This window comes from Erinaceus europaeus, chromosome 7, assembly GCF_950295315.1.
Source record: "Erinaceus europaeus chromosome 7, mEriEur2.1, whole genome shotgun sequence".
Classification (NCBI taxonomy): domain Eukaryota; kingdom Metazoa; phylum Chordata; class Mammalia; order Eulipotyphla; family Erinaceidae; genus Erinaceus; species Erinaceus europaeus.
This window is the reverse complement of record NC_080168.1, coordinates 27808559-27831295: the sequence shown is the minus strand read 5'-3', so window position 1 is coordinate 27831295 and position 22737 is coordinate 27808559. Positions and strand designations below refer to the sequence as shown.

The 22737-nt window shown below is 40.0% G+C and overlaps 1 protein-coding gene across 4 annotated transcripts in view; it reads left to right on the top strand.

The window, feature by feature from the left end:
• ADAM23 (ADAM metallopeptidase domain 23) overlaps window positions 1-22737 on the top strand; it is a 215902-nt gene that overhangs the window by 106703 nt on the left and 86462 nt on the right. For all 4 annotated transcript variants that reach the window (XM_060194041.1, XM_007520191.3, XM_060194042.1 and 1 more), the window contains exons 4-6: window positions 1287-1350; window positions 14657-14739; window positions 18845-18908. In XM_060194041.1, coding sequence (XP_060050024.1) covers window positions 1287-1350; window positions 14657-14739; window positions 18845-18908 — 211 coding nt within the window. The remainder of the gene's footprint in view (window positions 1-1286; window positions 1351-14656; window positions 14740-18844; window positions 18909-22737) is intronic.

Sequence of the window (22737 nt, the reverse complement as noted above, 5' to 3'; positions counted from 1 at the left end):
CAAGATTTGCCAACATGAAAGTCCACTACTAGGAAGAAGCAGAGAATATAGAATGTCAGCACAGAAAGGGACATAAGGTATCTTCTGCTTCAAGCTTCCTTTTGCAGCAGAGGAAATGGAGGCCTAAATTTAGGGCACAAATCTGGCTCACAGTAGATCCACTGTTGTCCTTCAGTTGGTGCTGTGAGTAAACGAGTTAGTACCTACATCATCATTAGAACAGTGCCTGAGACATAGTTCAGTGGCCATCATCATTATTTTTTATTTATAAAATGGAAGTATTGACAAGACCATAGGATAAGAGGGGTACAGTTTCATATAATTCCCACTCCCAGAACTCCGTATCCCATCCCCTCCCCTGATAGCTTTCCTATTCTTTGTCCCTCTGGGTGTATGGAGCCAGGGTCATTATGGGATGCAGGAGGTGGAAGGTCTGGGTTCTGTAATTGCTTCCCTGCTGAACAGGTGGATTCATTCTCCCAGCCTGTCTCTCTCTTGCCCTAGTGGGGTAGGGATCTGGGGAGGTGGGGCTCCAGGAGACATTGGGGTCGTCTGCCCAGGGAAGTCAGGTTGGCATCATGATAGCATCTGGAACCTGGTGGCTGAAAAACAGTTAAGATAAAAGAAAGAACAAATTGTTGACTAATCATGAATCGAAAGAAAAGAATACTGCAGATGAAGATTTGGGGTCTCCATTTTGGAAAAAAGTCAGTAGGTCTATTTTAGGCATATTCCAATGTTTATGTGGGAAAAAGTAAACAGTGACCCAGTTGCCCTTACAATTCAGTTGTGGCACAACAGTAAAATTAATTGTGATAGAGAAAATGTTGTCTGAAGGGTTTAAACTATTGACTATCTGGACTTTGCTTTCTACTCTTCCTTGCTGGTTTTCTTTGAAATTCCAGTTATTTAAATGATGATGGGTTTATTAATGGTGGTTTTTTTTTCAGGGCCTCTCTCTTCATGTTGCTTGCCTTTATATTTGTTGCTTGCTTTTCAATGTATTCTGTAGTAGATAGCCAGCATCTCAAGCAAAGGATGACTAGTGCCTTTAAAAGAGTTCACCCTTGATTCACCTGTATCTTGGCAGCTTCTTGACAGATTAAGAAGTGGTTTGCTACTGGATAGCCTCTGAGACCCTTCACAACCTGTTTTATACTTCCTGTGCAAAGTGGCTACATATGGTTTATTGTACCCTTCACATCTATTTATCGAGCTGATAATTTTTAATATCAGTTTCTTAGATGCAGAAATCACTGTTTTTTTTTTTCTTTCTTCCTATGCAGTGGTCTGCTGTCTTCTGATTATGTGGAGATTCACTATGAAAATGGGAAACCACAGTCCTCTAAGGTATGATTAATACTGTATGGAAACAGTGTTGTTAAGGGTATTTTACTTAATCGTAGAACTTTTCTTTGAGTTCACTGCATTACTTTGATGACTGTCTCCATAAAATCATCATTTTTCAAGAGTATATTTAAGTTTTTTAAACAAATTTAGCACAAAGTATGAAAATTTACAGGCAGAATAACATAGGGAGTCTGGTTTTAACCCAAAGAAAGTACCTATTGTTTTGTTTATATATTACTGTGTTTCCTATAAATAAATGGTATAAAAAGTTGTACAGTTCCATATAGACATCTTAGAGGAGTAGATAAGTAGTCTCATGGTCAGTGAATCTGAATGAACTATCGAATGACTGGTGTCTACAAAAGGTAGAAGATAGATGAGCGGAGGAAGACTTCAGACTTTTCTCTCTCTCTCTCTCTTTGCCTCCAGCGTTACTGCTTGGGCTCAGTGCCTGCACTATGAATCCACTGCTTCTGATGGTCATATTCCCCCCCCCCCATTATTGTTGCTGGATAGGACAGAGAGAAATTGAGAGAGAGGGGGAGACAGAAAGGGGTAAAGAAAGATACCTGCAGACCTGCTTCACCACTTACAAAGCGACACCCCCCCCCCAGCAGATGGGGAGCTGGGGACTCGAACAGGGACCCATGTGCTGTAGTCCTTGTGCTTCACACTATGTGTGTTTAACCCAGTATGCTACCACCCAACCTCCAACATACTCTTTTTCTATTGATTGATTGATTGATTGATTGAAGAAAGGAGACATTAACAAAATCATAGGATGGGGGGGTACAACTCCACACAATTCCCGCCACCCAGTCTCCATATCCCACCCCCTCCCCACTAGCTTTCCCGTTCTCTATCCCTCTGGGAGCATGGACCCAGGGTCCTTGTGGATTGCAGAAGGTAAAAGGTCTGACTTCTGTAATTGCTTCCCCGCTGAACATGCGTGTTGACTGGTTGGTCCATACTCCCAGTCTGCCTCTCTCTTTCCCTAGAAGGGTGAGTCTTTGGGGAAGCTGAACTCCAGGACACATTGGTGGGGTCTTCAGTCCAGGGAAGCCTGGCCGGTATCCTGATGGCATCTGGTACCTGGTGGCTGAAAAGAGAGTTAACATACAAAGTCAAACAAATTGTTGAAGAATCATGGACCCAATGGTTGGAATAGTGGAGATGAAGTGTTGGGGGTACTCACTGCAAACTCTAGTGTACTACTGCTTTCAGGTATATATTTGCCCTAGTTTATGGGTACGTGTGAACATATGCTCTGTCTCCTGGAACCTGGTCTATATCTAGGTTTTGGGACTTTGTTAAGAAGTGAACCACCTGGAATGGAATTAGAGAATACTATGAAAGGAAAGGTCATACCCGAGTGATGAAGCTGAAGGGTTGTCATTCTACACCTGAAGTCTCTGGACACAGTCTGAAGTGAAGCATGCTGGGTTGGCACTCGTTGTGTTGATTAGTTTGCAGTCAGCGGATTATTTGATAAGAATTGGGAGAAGCATATGGGAAAGTGGGCCCTACCCTAGGGCCCCAGGACTGGGGGAAGTTTAGGCTCTATAGTGGAAATGTGAGGCTCCTGCTGTCTTAGGGTTCAAGAAGACAATGGATAGTTACTGTTACCATCACATTATTTGGTAATTGGGTTAGCTTTGAAAAGTCCCTTTGTTAGACATACAATCAATTTTCCCTCCTCTCATATTAATTAAATAGTGATTTATATTACTACAATTTAATAGGTGTGTACATAAACACCATTCCCATCACCAAAAGATTGTGTCCCATCGCACCCACCCGCCAGCTCAGGAAGCCTCATGTCCACCCTCCCGCTCACCACTTTGATGCCCTACTTTCAATTTAGTCAGATCCTGCCTTTAGTTTCCCTTTCTGATCTTTCTCAACTTCTGTTGATGAGTGGGATCATCCCATACTCATGTTTATCTTTCTGACTTAGCTCACTTAACATAATTCCTTCTAGCTCTGAGCAAGATGGGTCAGAGAAGTTGAGTTCATTGTTCTTAGTAGCTGCATAGTATTCCATTGTGTATATATACGACAGCTTTCTCAGCCACTCATCTGTTGTTGGGCACCTGGGTTCCTTCCAGGTTTTAGCTATTATGAATTGTGCTGCTATGAACATAGGAGTACACACATCTTTTTGGTTGGGTGTTATGGAGTCCTTGGGGTATAACCCCAGGAGAGGAATTACTGGGTCATATGGAAGGTCCATGTCTAGCCTTGTGAGAGTTCTCCAGACAGCTCTCCACAGAGGCTGGACCAATCTACATTCCCACCAGCAGTGCAAAAGGCTTCCTCTGTCCCCACAGCTTTTCCAGCATTTGTTGCTACTGTCCTTTTTGATGTATGCCATTCTCACAGGGGTGAGGTGGTATCTCAGTGTTGTCTTTATTTGCATTTCTCTGACAATCAGTGACCTGGAGCAGTTTTTCATATGTTTGCTAGCCTTTTGGATCTCCTCTGTAGTGAATGTTCTGTTCATATCCTCTGCCCATTTATGGATGGGGTCATTTGCTTTTTTGGTGCTAAGTTTGCTGAGCTCTTTGTATATTTTGGTGATTAGTCTCTTGTCTCATGTATGGCATGTGAAGATCTTCTCCCATTCTGTGAGGGGTCTCCTTGTTTGTGTGACAGTTTCTTTGGCTATGCAGAAGCTTTTCAATTTGACATAGTCCCATTTATTTGTTTCTGCTTTAGTCTTCCTTGCAATTGGGTTTGAATCATCAAAGATGTCCTTGAGGTGTAGGTGGGAAAGTGTTTTACCAATGTTTTCCTCTAAGTACTTGGTTGTTTCTGGTCTAACATCCAGGTCTTTAATCCATTTGGAGTTGAATTTTGTTTCTGGTGAGATAAAGTGGTTCAGTTTCATTCTTCTGCATGTTTCAACCCAGTTTTCCCAGCACCGTTTATTGAAGAGAGCCTCTTTCTTCCATTTAATCCTTTGGGCCCCCTTATCAAAGATTAGATGTCCATAGGTGTGGGGGTCACACTCTTTTTCTTAATCCTCAAAACAATTCAGGGAGTCTGGTAGTAGTGCAGCGAGTTAAGCACAAAGCACAAGGACCGGCGGAAGGATTCCAGTTTGAGCCCCCTGCTCCCCACCTGCAGGGTAGTCACTTCACAAGCGGTGAAGCAGGTCTGCAGGTGTCTGTCTTTCTCTCCCCCTTTCTGTCTTCCCCTCCTCTCTCCATTTCTCTCTGTCCTGTCCAACAAAGACTACAACAATAAAATAGTAAGGGCAACAAAAGGGAATAAATAAATAAATATAAAAAACTTTAAATAAAAAAACAATTCTATGAGGTCGATATTATTATTATTGTGCAAAGGAAGAATTTGAACTACAGCGAAGGCAAACCTGCTGATGGCCAACATATATTGTAACATAAAGGTAATTGGGTACTAGCTTTCCTTCACTTGAAGATGAATTTTTGCTCCTTCAAGGAAGGTCAATAAGGTGCACATGGGCTTAGATTAAAATTAGAGAGTAAAGTGTCATACATCAGAAAACGTAGCAGCAACAAATGCTGGAGAGGCTGTGGGGACAATGGAACCCTCCTACACTGCTGGTGTGAATGTAAATTGTTCCAACCCCTGTGGAGAACAGTCTGGAGAACTCTCAGAAGGCTAGAAATGGACCTACCCAATGACCCTGCAATTCCTCTTGTGGGGATATATTCTAAAGAACCAAACAGACTATCCAAAAAGATTTGTGTATACCTATGTTCATTGCAGCACAATTTGTAATAGCCAAAACCTGGAAGCAACCCAGGTGTCCAACAACAGGTGAGTGGCTGAATAATGGCATATATACACAGTGGAATACTTCTCAGCTATTAAAAATGGTGAATTCATCTTCTTCACCCCATCTTGGATGGAGTTTGAAGGAATCATATTAAGTGAGATAAGGCAGAAAGAGAATGATGAATATGGGGTGATCTCACTCATAGACAGAAGTTGAAAAACAAGATCAGAAGGGAAACACAAAGCAGAACTTGGATTGGGTTTGGTATATTGCACCAAAGTAAAAGACTCTGGGGTGGTGGAAGGGGTTCAGGTCCTTCCTGGAACATGATGGCAGATGAGGACCTAGCGGGGGTTGTATTGCTATGTGGAAATGCTATGTATGCACAAACTATTATATTTTACTGTTCACTGTAAACCATTAATCTCCCACTAAAATTTTTTTTAAAAAAAGATTAAAATAAAATTAAAAAGAGATGGAATGGCTACACTTCTTGGTTCTGATTTTCTGGCAGCCTACGGAATACCAGCAAATCTAAGCAGTATAATGAATACCATAGGCATAGAAAGAAGAGACAGCCTACGGAATACCAGCAAATCTAAGCAGTATAATGAATACCATAGGCATAGACAGAAGAGACAGAGGGAAGCAAAATAAAGATAGGAAATATTGGATTCCCTCCCCTTAATTTCTCATGAGTATTAGCACAAAAGTGAACCTTTTATTTCTGGAGCTTGCTGAGTTGTGAAGCATCGAGAAGTGGTATTTTCAGTTTGATAAACTCTCAAGAAATATAGGTGGCTTGAATTATAAATACTGGTCTGGTGTTCATAGCACTTAGCATTTAGTGTCCAGGAGTAGTGGGCATGCTTATCATTTAGTGTATGTTCCAAACCTTTTTCATTTGGTGTCGTAGATTGAGAAGTTCCATATATTTTTCTTACTGTTCTGTCAGTTCTTGCCTTGGGCTTATCTTGGGGATTATTGAATCTCCCTAAAAATTAATGCTGTGGAAAGTGAGCAGAAAAAGCTAAATCAAGCCTGGAAACTATGCTTTTTGGCATTTGTACAACTCAAGGCTTCTGTCAGCTGTGCTGTGAGCACTGCGGATGCTGAATCATGAGTCTGGAGTAGGAAGGATTGCCTGAGAACTTTATAGACTCAGCAAATGAACCACCTTTGCAGGCTGCAGTAACCTGATCCAAACTTCTCACTCAGAGTTTCTTATTTTTTTTAAAGGAAGCAGAACAGCTAATTGGCCTCCAGAGGTCATTTGAGGTCCCCAAAGGCGGCATTACCATTAGTAAGACATATCAAATCTTGTATCATTTATTACTAAAATTTAAGACAAAGGATATTTCAGCTCTGCAAAAAGAAATGTTTATGAAAGGTTTTTTTTTTCTTTCTGTTCATTGCTTTCCTCTTATGTATGACCTGTTTTCTCCCAGTGGTTCTCATATCCAATCTTACTTGCTTTCTGTATTTATAATGAATTAATTCTAATAGTCTGCTTCTGGGTGTCTATATTTATACTATATTTATACATAACTCCCCAAAGTCAGATGATTTAGTGCATGCTACCTTGTGGAAGGAACATTTTTTGATGTAAGACTAGCATAAATAAACTTTTATTTTTGTAGATGTATAATTTTTTGCATTTGCCATATTTGTTTAAATCTTCTTCTTCTAGCGTTTGCCCTTCTTTCGTAGCCAGTCAACAGCGTCAGGTTGAGCCTGATGTCAAGTTTCGAGACCTCCTTTGAATCTGGAGAGGTGGCAGTCGTTGACTATGTGGGTCATAGTCTGTCTGGAGCCGCAGGGGCAGTTCGGGTCGTCTCTGGCTCCCCAGCGGTGGAACATAGCGGCGCACCGGCCATGGCCTGTTCGATAGCGATTGAGGAGGGCCCAATCATAACGTGCTAGGTCCAAGCCGGGTTGACGCTTGCAGGGGTCTGTGATGAGGTGTTTGTTCTTTACCTCAGCTGACTGCCAACTCTGTTTTTTTTTACTATGATGTTTTTTTTTTAAATACATCATAGTAACTAACATCTAGGTTGTGTTTAGTCTTTTACTATATAAATGACTATAATAAAAGATGTTCCTAATACATTTTAAGTGTATTTTTAATAATTGCTTAAGGATTACTTTTTTGACATTGGGTTGTTAGAAAAGTCATGATGCATTTTTGCATAGAAAACACGTCCAGCTGGGCAGTGGCACAACTGGTTGAACACACACAGTGCCAGGTGCAAGGACCTGGTTTTGGGCCCCTACCTGTGAGGTAGCTTCATGAGCAGTGAAGCAGGTCTGCAGGTGTCTGTCTTTTTCTCTCCCTCACTATCTCCCTCTCCCTTCTCAATTTCTGTCTTTTGTCTAACAGATTGAAAAAAGAAGAAAAACATGGTATAATTTTTCTGGCAACTCAATATTTTGATTACTGTTATTACTAATGTGACTTTCGGGATAAAAAAGTTGATACATCTTCTAACCTTTTATGCATAGTAAGGGTTTTCATTTCAGAAAGTTTGTATAAAAAAAATCTCCCACTATCTCTATCTCTCGCTATCTCTCTTTACCTATCTATATTTGAAATAGACCAGGGCACTTCTAGGTCATAGGTTGTGATGGGAAATGAAACTGAGACCTTATGTTTGCAAAACATTTGTTATACCCAGTAAGGCCATCCTACAGAAGTTAACATATGGTATTCAGTAGGGCTTTACCACTTTGGGTTGACTTTCTCAGACAGAAGGAGGGGAGAGTAGATATATAAATAGATAGATAGATAGATACATACATACATACTTACATGCATACATACTTACATGAATACATACTTACATATATAACATACCACTGAGGCTTCCCCCAAAGCAGTGGAGACCAGGGACTTGAGCCTGGGGTGTAGACTCCTTCCCTGGTGAGCTGTCTCACCTGCAGGTGGATATCTACCCTCTCAGCAGAGGTCCTCTGCTCCTTAGAAACTGATTTCCTTTCTCACTTAGGCTCAGAAACAAGTCATTCTTGTTCACCATTAAAAAGATATTAAAGGAATTGGGTGGTAGCGCAGTGGGTTAAGTGCACATAGCACAAAGCTCAAGGACTGGCATAAGGATCCCGATTCAAGCCCCTGGCTCCCCACCTGCAGGGGAGTTGCTTCACAGGCGGTGAAGCAGGTCTGCAGGTGTCTGTCTATCTCTCCCCCTCCTCTGTCTTCCCCTCCTCTCTCCATTTCTCTCTGTCCTAACAATAACAGTAATGACAATAATAATAATAATAATGATAACAACAAGGGAATAAGTAAATAATATTTTTAAAAGATATTGAATTGACATACTATCATCTAATGACAGTTCTAGGTGCTGGATATATACATCAGTGAAAATTAGATTAAAATCTCTGCCTTTGTGGATGTCGTGTAAGTCTATTCTTGCTGTTGCTACTGGTGGAGTGCCTGTGTGTGTGCGCATGTGCTTTCCCTATCAAATCATCATCAAAGCTCAGTAGTATCTCACTTCTCCCATGGAGTCTTCTTGATAGGGATCATTGAAGTGTGGAATATGGCCCTCACTGATGCGCATGGGTCCTGGCTGAAAAGTTAAAAATACTCCCCATGAAACTAAGAGAGCAGACAACACTGACTCTTCAAAAAGCTATTTTAAGTTTGAATAGTATAATTTGTATGAACTATTAAAATTTTATATGCCTTTGGCACTGCCGAATGTTCGGATACTTTATTTAACAAATGCAAAGTCATTTTCTTCCACTAAGTTTAATGAAGGTAAATAATTAAACTGATTTTGGGCTCTTCAGTGGCTAATTTTTTGAAAATTTGCTTTTTCATTTCTTTATTTCCAATATTCAAGTATGTATATCCAATTGTAGATCTCTTGTTAAATAATTTCACTACCAGCTCACTGACTTACTAAACTGACTGGTGTATCCTGATATAATAGGTTGATCAGTTTGTAAATGTCTACATAGAGAATGATTATTAGAATACAGTATGATAATTTTCTTACTATATTCAGAAGCTGGAATATTATAATGTACACATCGGTGAACTAACTTCTATGCAGTTTACTTACTTTTTCTTGTTTTGTTTGGGGGAGATAACAATGTTTTTTCTTTAGTTTTATATTTTCATTTTTAAATATATTTTTATATTACAGAATTACATGTCGACAGGGATTTGAATCCACACCATTCCCACTACCAGAGTTCTGAATCTTCACTCTCCCCACTGCAATCCTTCACAGTTCCCCTAAAGCTTTAGACATGAGCCAACCAACTTCTCTACAACTAGAGAATAAATATCTATCCATGTTTATACATAGTTGCCCCTTCTTTTTCTGATTCACTCCTCTCTTTCCCTCTGAGCCACTCATGACATCATAACTACCTCCACATGTCCCTCTCCTTTTCCTTCTCTCTCCCTGGGTGCTGATGGAGCTGGAGTGCAGAGTCCTCTTATCTTCATCCTGTCACTTCTCCCCCGCTGGGAGTATGGATCAAGGTTGTTTATGGGGAGCAGAATATAGGATTTCTGGCTTCTGTAGCTGCTTCTCTGCTGAGCATGGGCGTTGACAGGTTGATCCATACCCCCAGCCTGTTTCTATCTTTCCCTAGCTCTGAAGAGGTGAGGGTCCAGGACACACTGGTGAGGTCATCTGCCCAGAGAAGTCGGAGTGGAGTCATGGTAGCATCTGTAGCTTGGTGTCTGGAAAGTGGCATGACCTAAATTGAGACAAGATGATTAATGAACAGGAACCAGAATATAGGATGAGAGCAGATGAGACTAGGGATTTTAGAGTAGAAGAAAGCTAGGAGAACCATTTTAGGCATGTTCCTGGGGCATACAACTATAGTAGTCTTGCTTGAGTTTGGTAGCTAGTCTGAGGCTTGATGAGGATATAGTCTGAGAGAATGGTGTCAGAGTGGAGAAAAGGGCTAGGAATTTGGATTAGGGAAGGGAATAGCTCCTATTCTTATATAAATATTTAAAATATCTGTGGCTGAAATTAACTATGTACCTGTATCCACCTGCTCAAGGGCCCATATATAAATGCATATTTAGATTTAGCACCAGAACCTATGTAACCTTTAAGTACCTATTAATCTGAGCTTATAGCTCATGGTCACATCTGAGGAACATTGCAGGCTACACTCATTTCAGGACCAGTCTTTTTCAAGTGGCAGGATAGGATACCTCCAGCCTCCCTTCAGAGACTGGGGCTATCCCTACCATCATTGCTTTATGGTAGAGCCAAGGTCCTGAGAGGGTCCACAAGACTCTGTTCCTTATGGAAGTGACCAGTGGTAGTGGAGAGAGGGACCCTTTAGAGGTCAAGGCCCCTCATATGTGTATGAGAATCCAAGGATTCCCTACTAGGGCCCCAGATGATCAGATGGTGTGATATTGATCAAACAGACCATTATTAAGTGAGCCAGTCTCTTGCCCTTATCCAACTTTTGTAGTCCTTTCTTTATCTGATTATCTTAGATTTTCTCTCAGTTGTTTAGGCATTGAGTTATTTGTTCAGCCCAACCTTAGGTTTTTGGGATCTGTCTTCTTTGGGCCTTGTTGCTAGGCTGTCCTGCTAATTTAAATCAATTACAGAATTTATGATGCCTTCTTTAGACACTTCAACCATTATTGAACACTTTGACTTTGGGTTATATGATTACCCCTTATTTATGGATAAGTGTATACCTGTATCCAGTACCCTAAACCCTAGCCTACTCTGATATCTGTTACTTAGTTAAATAATGTGCTATTTAACTTGGACGTAGGTAGTCCCATGTGTTAGGAAAGATCTCACCAGATTTGAAGAGTTGTGAGTTTGACTTCTCGGACTAGTATCTCAGGTTACAGTCCACAGTAGGATTTCAATAGCAGCATAATGTGGGATGGCAGCACCAGTAGTGATTTGGTTGAAGTCAACAAAGTTGGTGTGATGGTAAGGAATCATAGAGAAGGAATTTCAAGAACTATGGGCATATCCTAGATGTACCAGGACTAGGAGAAATGAAAGGGGTTTCTTATAGTCTTAGAGAGAGTTAAAATGTCCATAATTAATCATTACACATGCAGTTTACTTTCAAATATTTCTCTAGACTATTAGGAATCCACTGCAAGCATCAGTGCTTGGTCACCATAAAGAACCAAATTTTGATAGTTTCTTAAACAGTGAAAATAAAAACTGGTTGGTTTGAATTTTTCAGAAAATTAAATAAACATAAAGGTGAGGCAATATGAAAACCTTGAACTTTATATTATTAAAATTAATATTTAATAATAATTTACAAGATTTTAAGATTACAGGGATAGAGTTTCACATCATACCCACCACCAAAGTTATGTGCCCTTCTTACCCATAATTACCATAGTTCTCACAAAGTCTGGGAGACATTTTGGCTACTTTTTTCTTTTTTTTTCAAGTTTATGTGTTTCAGTTCTCTGTATTCCACATATGAGTGAAACCATCTAGTTGTTGTTTATCTCCCAAGTTTCATTCATTTTGTCCTGAGGGACACAATGTCTTCCTTTTTAATTGCAGAGTAGTATTCCATGGAATACTGTCCCTAACTTTGTTACTCAGTTGCCTGTGGATAGGCACAGATATTAGGTTGCTTCTACTCACTGACTATTGTGATAATGCAGCTGTGAACACAAGGGTGCACATAGCCCTTGGAGTTAGTGATTTAATCTCCTTTGAGGAGCTGTATTGCTAGGTCATAAGGCATTTCCGTTTTTATCTATTTAAAGACTCTTGATACTGTTTTCTCTGAGGGCAGCGCTAGTTTGCGTTGGGACCAGCAGTGTATCAGAATTCCTTTCTCTCCACATAGAGGCGACATTTAAAGTAACTGAGATGGAAACAATGTTTTCTTTTTTCCATCAGGTTCTGTTGGGTTGCTCTAAAAATCATGACACATTTTTGCATAGAAAAATATGTAGAAATATGTCATGACTTTTAAAACCACCCGATATTTAAAGTGAATAGAATCAAGTCATTCCTGTCATTATCCAGGAGCCCCTGGTGGAGGGAGATGACCACTTGGTGGTGGGAGAGGTATCCTGGCATTTATCTTGGGGAGATGTACAATTGCAGCCCCGTGTAGCAACAGTGCAATAAATCAGTAAAAGGATAAAAATAATGCTGATTTTTTCCCCTCTGCGTTGTTATCCTTAGACACACAATGAAATCCACAGCCACTGCTGATTAGCACATGTTTCAAAGGATGTACATGACTCTGGTGTTTTATTATATGCAGGAGTGAGTGAATTTCCACTCGAATTCTGAGTTTGGCAACTGTGCAGCGAATTAACCATTACTTGAATATTACCTAGTTTGTGGAGGTAGTAAGATGGAAAAAAAAAAAAAGAAAGAAACATTGAGATTTTTTTATGTTCCTTTGAATACTTACTAATTTCCATTTATCCAAAGCTCTATTTCTGTTGAATTTAAGTAGCTGACAGTTTTGAATGTGAAAATGCTGGTACCCACGGAGATACATCTAAACCCATGCTAAACCCATGTGTCAAATGAGCCCTCGTTGGGTCTCCTTTCTGCTGTTTGTCAACTTATAATTTGGTGTCCCACTAACAGCAGATGATCTCAACGTCACTGCTGAGCAGCCCAGGGCCTTCCTAGTGAAGAAAGTTAACACTGACTTGAGAGCCTAATTATTTGGGGTTCAGTCTGATATTTTGTTGTCTTTGATAGAGTCTTCTTTTTTAGTACTTTGAGCCCAGCTCATGATCTGTATGTGGAAAGTATGGTTACTGGGAGATAATGAGTGTTCAGATGGACAGATCCTTGGGTGGAAGGGACTGACTTTGCAACACCAACGTTAGGGCTCCTTTGGAAGTCGTCTCTCTGTCTTGAGCCACAATGGTTATTCCTGTTGTCCAAGAGGGACAATTAGAAATCATTTAAAAGGAATTGTCTTAAGATGTTACTTTGCTGGGCAGGGATAGATACCATAATGATTATGCAAAGAGACTCTCATGCCTGAGGCTCTGAAGTCCCAGGGCCAATCCTCCTTTACCACGATAAGCCAGAGCTGATCAGTGCTCTGGTAAAATAATAATAATAATAATAATAATAATAATAATAATAATAATAGTAATAATAGTAATAGTAATAGTAATAAAATATTTGTTAATAAAAAAAGATGTTACTTTACAGTGATATTTACAAGATGCTACAGAGGAATTATGCCAAGCAGTATTTTTCTAGCATTACTTACTTTAACATTTGATGTAAATTTAGTAATAAGAAACAGAAAATCTATTTCTGTGAATACTAAACTAGAACCCACTGATTTGCTTATAGTGCTTAATTAACTGCACAATTTAGACACTAAAGCTTTTTAGGATGCTGAGCACTAGGGGCTGGGCATTACCCAAACCTCATCTGAGGTCCAGAAAGTACTGTAATCTACATTCAGGTATGCAAGGGACTGGACAGTTCCCTTCAGATAAGACTTCACCATAATTAAAATAATTAACAATGATTGTTATCTTCAAAGAGTATCAACCTTTAGCTTTCAGTGTAAGTGAATGAATCTTAAAATCAGAAGACTTAGGGGCCAGGTGGTAGTGCACTGGAATAAGCACACATAGCGTGAAGCACAGTGACAGGCGTAAGGATCTCAGTTTGAGTCCCAGGTTCAAGCCCCCCCACCCCCACACCCTCCCATCCACTCCCCACCTGCAGGGTTTGGGGGTACTTCAAAAGTGGTGAAGCAGATCTGCAGGTGTCTATCTTTCTCTTCCTCCTCTCTGCCTTCCCCATCTCTCTCAATTTCTCTTTGTCCTATCCAGTAACAACAAGGAAAACAAAAGTGGGGGGGGAAATGGCCTCTAGGTCAGTGGATTTGTAGTGCAGGCACTGAGCCCCAGTGCGATAACCCTGGAGGCAAAATAAATAAATAATAAAAATTTTAAAAACTAACAGAAGAAAGGAAAGGAAAACTAAAGACTTAAAGATATTTTCTGAGGGGCTAGGGAGGATATTTTCAGGAAAATCTGAAGAAATATGGCTTTTTGTAGAAAGGTCAAATAAATGTGACAAGCTCGCTATGCATGTTTAATAGTCACCTGGCTTGTAAGACAGCTTTTTGGTGTGACACACAGTGCTTAATGATGAGTTTGATGTTGTTCTCAGAATTATGTGGAAAATCTGAAACTTAGTTGCAGAATACCGGCCAGGTTCCTCAAATTGTTGAGATGTGTGACATCCTTTATCCCAGAATTTCCAATGCAAGTAGAATTTGACACGTTAAGTCCACAATATGCAGCTTATATAGAAGTTAATGTTTATATATAATATGTGCAGTCGTTCTTAAAATCTTTTCTCTGTCATTAAATTTAGCACATATGTGCTCATAACCAAGTTGAAACATCTCCCGGTGTTCTGAGCCATTTTACAGCAGCTTAAACGACTTTCCGGGACTATAAGTGCTTTTCTGTTCTGCTTCATGGAAGAGTCCAAAGAACAAAATTAACCCATTAAACTTCTTTCTGCACTGTAGGGTGGAGAGCACTGCTACTACCATGGAAGCATCCGTGGTGTTAAGGACTCCCGGGCGGCTCTGTCCACCTGCAATGGACTTCAGTAAGTAAACTCTCATTGGGAGAGTAAGCTTGCTCCACCTGCTCACCATTTCCATCTTTTTTTTTTTTTCATAGATTTTTCACTTCAGTAACCTCCTTTATGTGGTGCTAGGGAATGGACCATGGCTTTGTGCCCATGTTTTACTACTAAGCGTCACCTGTGGTCCATTTTTTTAAATTCTGTATTTTTAGAGAGAAAGAGCAGAAGGTAGGGAGAGAGATACATTAGCTCTGCTCCTCCTCCTGTGGAACCTCTCCCTTTGTGCTCAGGGATTGAACCTTGATGCTTACACATGGTGAGGTATGAACTCTCTCCACTGAGCCACCTCCTGAGTCCCTGAGTGACTTATCTCTACCTATCCCATGTTGCAAACTGAATATAGAATGATGAACAAGGATGACAGGGTACCTGCTCTGTTAACACTTCAGAGTTTACAGAAGACCCAGTGATAGAACAAGTGATTACATAAATTGATATTTGTTTTGCCATTTTAGTAGATACTGAATGGGGAAGATGGACTTCTGGGATATTCAGACCAAGCCAGGAAAATTTCCCAGGGGTGTCTATCTATCTCACATTAGGCCTGAATATAATTATCAGTTAGCTAAGTGAGGATGAGGTGCAGAAATGGAGAACTCCTATGTGAGTTCCAAAAATCAGCTCTTATAAAACATCTGTAGACATCTTTTAGACCACCCAAAGCAGTAAGATTCTGTGTAAAGATTTACTTGTAGTCATGGGATGAAAAAGGATGCTGAAAATCATATGCTACATTAAAAATTCCTTATATGTTTCAGAATTAAATATGATTGTGAAACATTCATATAGCTTGATAACAATTCACTATTTGTGAGAATAAAGGCAACTTCTTTATTTTTTTAGAAGAAATATAGCTTTGATTTTTTTACATTTTTTATTAGTGATTTAACAGTGATTAACAAGACTGTAAAATAATAGGGCTACAATACCATACAGTTCCCACCACCAGAGTTCTGTGTCCCATCCCCTCCTTTGGAAGCTTCCCTATACTTTACCCCTCTGGGAGTATGGGCCAAAATTCTTTATGGAGTGCAGAAGGTGGAAGGTCTGGCTTCTGTAATTGATTCTCTGCTGGACATGTACGTTGGCAGGTCAATCTGTACTCCAGCCTGTTTCTATCTTTCCCTAGTGGAGTAGGGCTCTGGAGAGGTGAGACTTTGGGACACGTTGGTGAGGTCATCTGCCCAAGGAAGTCAGGATAGAATCATAGTCGTGTCTGCAACTTAGTTGCTGAAAGGTGGTAAGATAGTAAGCAGGACAAATTGTTTAATAAACAGGAACTCAAATGTAGAAATAGAGAAGATGAATTAGAGGTCTTTCCTTTGTGGACCCCCGTAGGACCTTGCCCTCAACTTGGATCAACAAGAATGATCCATCCTCTGAAGGGAGGCTGGACAACATACTCTATGCTACATCTGAGGAAGATGGGTCCTGATATTGGGGCAGCTTGGAATGTTCCTACTCATGACAACAGAATGTGAGCTCAGATCTACAGGGATGCAGATGTCACATAGGCTTCTAAGCTGAATATGGGCCCCAGATCGCATCAGTTCGATGGGGTTTACAGTCAACAATATTTATACCCCTTTCCCATATTTGGGAGCTACTCTCTTCCCTGATCCAGCTTTCTGGTCCTTTGCCCAGATATGACATCATCTCCCCAGACTGTTGTTAAAATTTTCGGAGGCTCTTGCTGGCTGGGATAGCTTCACGGGCGGGTAACAGAGACGACCAGAGACATACGGCTGGGCAGGGAAGCTGTATTTCTTTATTCAGGAACAACGATTCATAAACTAAGACAAACTAATCACCAAACAGAACTCTGCTGTCTCTTTGCGGCGGCGCAAGCACTCTCTCTAACTCTCTAACTCTGGACCTCTGGCCCTCTGCAACTCTTCAACTCTCCAACTCTCGAACTCAGGCACTCTGGCGGGGTCCCTAGGGGCGGGGCCAAGCGGGCCCGCGAAATTAACAGGACTGATCCAATTCTCTTGGCGGGGGAGAACTAGAACCCAATGTAATATGCTTTTTTTACATTGGGTTCTAGTTCTAGTTCTAGTTTTTTACATTTTTTTTTACATTGGGGCCCCAACGTGGGGCACCATTTGTTGTTAAAATTTTCGGAGGCTCTTGCTGGCTGGGATAGCTCCAGACAATAATTAGGATCCACCTGCATATCAGATTTCAGGCTCAGGGGAAAAAAAAAAAGAAAAAAATCTAGTATAGCCAGAGGCCCTTTGGAATATAACTAAAATATGCCTACTAGCTATCTACAGAATGGAGACCACGCCACCCCCCATCTCTTCATCTGCAGTATTCCAGCCTTTAGGTTCATGATTAGTCAACAGCATGTTTGGCTTTATATGTTAACTCTCTTTTCAACCACCAGGTTCCAGATGCTATCATGATGCCAGGCAGATTTCCCTGGGCAGACAACCCCACCAATGTGTCTTGAGCTCCGATTCCCCAGAACTCTGCCCCGCCAGGGAAAGAGAGAGGCAGGCTGGGAGTATGGATCGACTTGTCAATGCCCATGTTCAGCGGGGAAGCAATTACAGAAGCCAGACCTTCCACCTTCTGCATCCCATTATGACCTTGGATCTACACTCCCAGAGGGTTAAAGAATAGGAAAGCTATCAAGGGAGGGGATGGGATATGGAGTTCTGGTGGTGGAAATTGTGTGGAGTTTTATCCCTCTTAACCTATGCTTTTGTCAATGTTTCCTTTTTATAAATAAATAATAATGTTAGCGAGCAAAATCAAACCACCATCCACTGCAAGGAAGCAAAAGATGTTTATTCACGAATTCGAATCCGGGCCGAGAGGTAACTGACAGCAGTCCACCAGCTCGACCCTGAACAAGGCTCAAACCACACAATTTATAGCATTCTAGAGTACATTCTGGGTGGGGAATATGCAAAACTAGAATTCTATCACACACTCAATAGCATTTTACAGAAAACGCAGGATCCAATCATTTCAGATATTGCCATACCCTAAGCAGCCTATAAGAATTGTCTAATTTCAAGCCTTTATGCAAAATAGGGTCACCACACTTTCTCGTTGTCTGCCAAGACCACCTGGCTATCAGCTCCCTCGACCTTGAGCAAGTGATTGGGTTTCAAGGACTTGGTTAGGCTAGCTATTCTCTTTAAGACAAACAACAGGTGGCTTACATCTTGGTGTGTGGGTTTTGTCTAGCCCCCCTTTTTTACAGGAATTTTCCACTGCAGGCAGAAAAGCAACTAATAACTCATGCTTAAAATTTTACTTAAAGGAATTCTAGAGTTACTGCTTCTAACAAATAATAATAAAAAGAAATTAGGGGTCTTTCAGATGGAAAGAAGCTAGGAAGTCTATTTTAGGTATGTTTCAAGGGGCCCATGACTTTAGTAATTTTTGCCTGAGCCTGATAGCTAATATACAGGTGGATGAAGTATTGTCTGAAAAGATGGTGTCGGAGTTGAGAATAGGGCTAGAATGCTGGATTAGGGCAGAAAGTAGCCCCCAAGCACGAGGAAAGTATATAAATACCACTATTTACCCGCTCCATCTGACCTAAAAGACAACTTCTTTCCAATGTCAGCTAGTTTTACATTATTTTTATACATCAAAATCTGTCTATTTTTTTTTAGAGATTTAGGACACTTTTATAACAAGAAATTTGTATTTGTTGTACATCATTTTGGAGTAGTAATTGTTGAGACTGAGACTTGAGTGGGAGTCCAAGTGAAAATGTGAATTAGATTTGAGGGTGATGTAAAACTATTTAAGCACCCAGAAAGTGGTACAGTGGCTAGAGCTGTGGACTTAGAAACATGAGGTCTTGAGTTTGATTCTTAGAATCACATATGCCAGAGTGATTCTGATTCTCTCTCTCTCTCTCTCTCTCTCTCTCCCTCTCCCTCTCCCTCTCTCCTTTCTCTCTCATATTAATGAATAAAAATATCTTTAAATATGTAAAGGTATTCATTCAGATATGCTCTTTATTTTTAAAGATGAGATCATTTGTTATTTCTGTTTTCTGTTTGTTCATTCTCTCCTTGTGTATTTTCTTATATTGCAGTGGTATGTTTGAAGATAACACCTTTGTGTACATGATAGAACCACGGGAGCTGATTCATGATGAGGTAATTCTGATCCTGACATCAGTTTCTTTATGGTGCTTTACTCTTATAGCATCTTTGCCTTTGAAATACAAAGAGGAAATCCTGTAGATTTCAAGAAGAATTTATTCATAGAACCTTATTTCAAACTTAAATGATATCATAAGTTTTAAAGAATACATTGTACATCCTGAGTCACATCCCAGTGAAGCATGGTAAGAAATACTAAACTTAGATTTTTTGAAGTGTAGTTTAGTTCTTTGAAGTCTCTGGAGAGAAAAGACATTTTGAGGTGTACAAATCAGCTTCTTTTCCTTTCAAACAGTTTTTATTCTCAGTCTTTTTTGTAGTATAATTGCTGATAGGCAGTTTCATGGGTCTGAAAATCTTCTTAATGCTGTTTATGAGTTGAATAATGATTATATTAAGTTTCATTTTCTCTTGAAATACTTAAAATAGTGCTTAGAGTCATGTCTAGACCATTAACTTAGAAATGAAGTCACAAGGGCATTAACTAAATGAAATAATCTAGACAGAGATTGGCCAGGGTTGTGTGATATAGTTGATGTGTGTAGTAAAACAAAACAAAAATATGATGTTTTAGAGAACAGACTGGTGTTTATGAGAGACAGGATGAAGGTGATCTAAAGACATACACTGAAGTTAGAAATAAGTCTTAGGGGAGTCGGGCAGTAGTGCAGCGGGTTAAGCGCAGGTGGCACAAAGCACAAGGACCTGCGAGAGGATCCCAGTTCGAGCCCCTGGCTTCCCACCTGCAGGGGAGTCGCTTCACAGGCAGTGAAGCAGGTCTGCGGGTGTCTATCTTTTACTCCCCCTCTTTGTCTTCCCCTCCTCTCTCCATTTCTCTCTGTCCTATCCAACAACAAAGACATCAATAACAACAGCAATAATAACTACAACAATAAAACAACCAGGGCAATAAAAGGAAATAAATAAATATTTTAAAATTTTAAAAAAAGAAGTCTTAAGAGATATAATATGTAATGTGATGATTCTCTTTACCATCATGATAGTATATGTTTGAACATTGCTTGGGTCTTGAAACTTACCACAAGAAAAATTGTAACTACATAAGGTGATCTGAGTATTGACTAAATTTTGCGGCAGTCATTTAATAATCTATACATATGTCAAATCATTATGTTGTATACCTTAAATTATAGCAATTATTTTTTAAATAAAACCAGGGTGAATGAATCAAATAATATGCTTTGGCTGTACTGCACAGTAATAGAGTGCAAGTAAATTTAAAAGTGTGTTCATCAGATGTGGTAATGATGGCTAACTACATGCTGCACATTGCAGAAAAAGGTGCTAAAGATAAGAGTGGTTAGCAAAACAGACTTTGAGTCAGAGCCTAATAGGATTTATAATTTACATGGATAGACAAGACTGAAAAGAGTGAATAATTAACTTTATACATTATGTTAACAGTATATGATGTACAGAAAAATGAAACCAAGGTCCCAGGCAGTAGCATATGTCATCAAGTACAAAGACCTGGGTTTGAGCACTGCTCCCCACTTGCAGGGCAATAACTTCACGAGCAGGTCTGCATGTGTCTTTTTCTCCCTCTCTCTATATCCCCATCCTCTTTCAATTTCTCTCTGTCCTATCTAATAAAAATTAGAAATAGAAAAATGGCTGCTGGGAGCAGTGGATTTGTAGTGCTAGCATTGAACCCCAGCAATAACTCTGGTGGCAAAAAAAAAAAAAAAAGGAAAGAAAAAGAAAAAAAATGAAGCAGGGAAGGTGGTGAAATTAAATCTTTAACTGTTCAGACATGGGTACTTTGGAATTGTAGTTCTGAATGAAGATCTCATCTTCAGGAAATTAAAAAACTGGAAGAAAATTACCAGAGAAGAGCAGATGCAAAGGTGCCAGATCAGGGCTGTTGGTAGCGTGTTATGGGAACTTAGAGGAATATAGTTAGGCTCTAGAGGAGTAGACTGGGAAGCATAGCAGATGAGGGTGATGACAGGTAACAGAGGGAAAGTTGTATCAGTGAACAGAAGTATAAATAGGAAAATCGCTTTTTCAGAATGATGGAGTCCTCTAATGTTGCAATCATTTGATGGAAAGCAAAAAGCAGTTTCTTTCTTTCTTTCTTTCTTTCTTTCTTTCTTTCTTTCTTTCTTTCTTTCTTTCTTTCTTTTTTTGCCTCCAGGGTTATTGATGGGCTTGGTGCCTGCACTATGAATCCACTGCTCCTGGAGGCCATTTTTCTCATTTTGCTGCCCTTGTTTTTATTTTATTATTTTTATCCTTGCTGTCATTGTTGTTGGATAGGACAGAGAGAAATTGAGAGAGGAGGGGAGATATAGAATGGGAGAGAAAGACAGATACCTGCAGACCTGCTTGACTGCCCGTGAAGCGACCCCCCTCCCTGCAGGTGGGGGGCTGGGGTCTGGAACCAGGTTCCCTATGCTGGTCTTTGTGCTTTGTGCCATGTGCACTTAACCCGCTGCACTACCACCTGACTCACAAAAGCTGTTTCCCTTTTTAGAATTTTCTTTTTTTCCTTATTAGGGGATTAATTTTTTTTTTAGAATTTTCAAATGTATATACAGTTAATTGTAGGACTAGAGAGAGAACTCTTGGTAGGATGCTGCACTCTCATGCCTATAACCTAGGACTAAGCCACTGCCTCACATGGCAGGTACTGTGGCAGAGGAGAAAGCTTTGGTGCCATGGTATTTCTCCGTGTGTGTGTGTGTGTGTGTGTGTGTGTGTGTGTGTGTGTGTGTGTGTGTGTGTGTATCATGTATCTATCCATTATCTGTCTATCTGAATGAATGAAAAAAGTGGCCTGGACCTTGAAATTGTGCATGCATGAAATCCTGGTTCCATAAAGATACTGTGAAAAAAAAAGGTGATGATCATAATAGTTGACCAGGCATTTATTTATTTTTTTAACTCTGACAGTGTAAATAAGAATATGCAGTAGATGTCAAGTTTGAAGCGTAAAAGGAGTCACACTTAAATCACATAGCCATCTGAAATGCTTATGCCTGAACATCCTTCTGTCGGTTTCTCAACTAGAGACTATCAAATAGCATCCTGAGAGGTAGTTCAGAAGATGAGTGTAGACTCTCAAGTATAAAATTCTGAGTTCTGTCTCTAGTATCACATGTGCTAGAGAAACACTCTGGTTCTCTCTCTCTCTCTCTCTCTCATTAATTAATGTATAAATAAAAAATGTATCAAATAGTGAAGAACATCCCACTTAGATATAAACATTCTCAGTAAGAAAATGTTCTGTCCCTTTCCAGGTCTAGGTAGATGACTTAGAACAAAATTATTTGACTTGCTCATCAAAAATAAAACCAGAATGACTTTGATTTATTGCATTAATGATCCTGTTACCTTACAAAACAAATAAAACCCAGAGAACAAAATAGAATGTCCCTAAGATATAGAATTTTTAAATATGTAAAAATGTGATTTTTCAATGCATTTCTTTTTAAATTTTTTAAAAATTATTTATTTACTGGATAGAAATAGTCACAAATCAAGAGGAAGGTGAGATAGGGAGAGAGAAAGAGAGATACCTGCAGCCCTGTTTCACCACACACAAGGCTTTCCCCCCTGCAGGTGGGGACTGGGGGTTTGAACTCGGGTCCTTGCGCATTGCAACATGTGTGCTCAACGAGGTGCATCACCACCTGGCTCCTCCAGTGCATTTCTTAAAGGGAAATTTTGTAAGTTTGATAAATTAATGATTGCATATTACTATGCCCTATAAGCTATTGAAGAGATTTGTATTTTTAAACTATTGTGGGGGCTGGGTGGTGGTGTAGAAATTGAGTGGTGGTGCACCTGGTTGAGCACA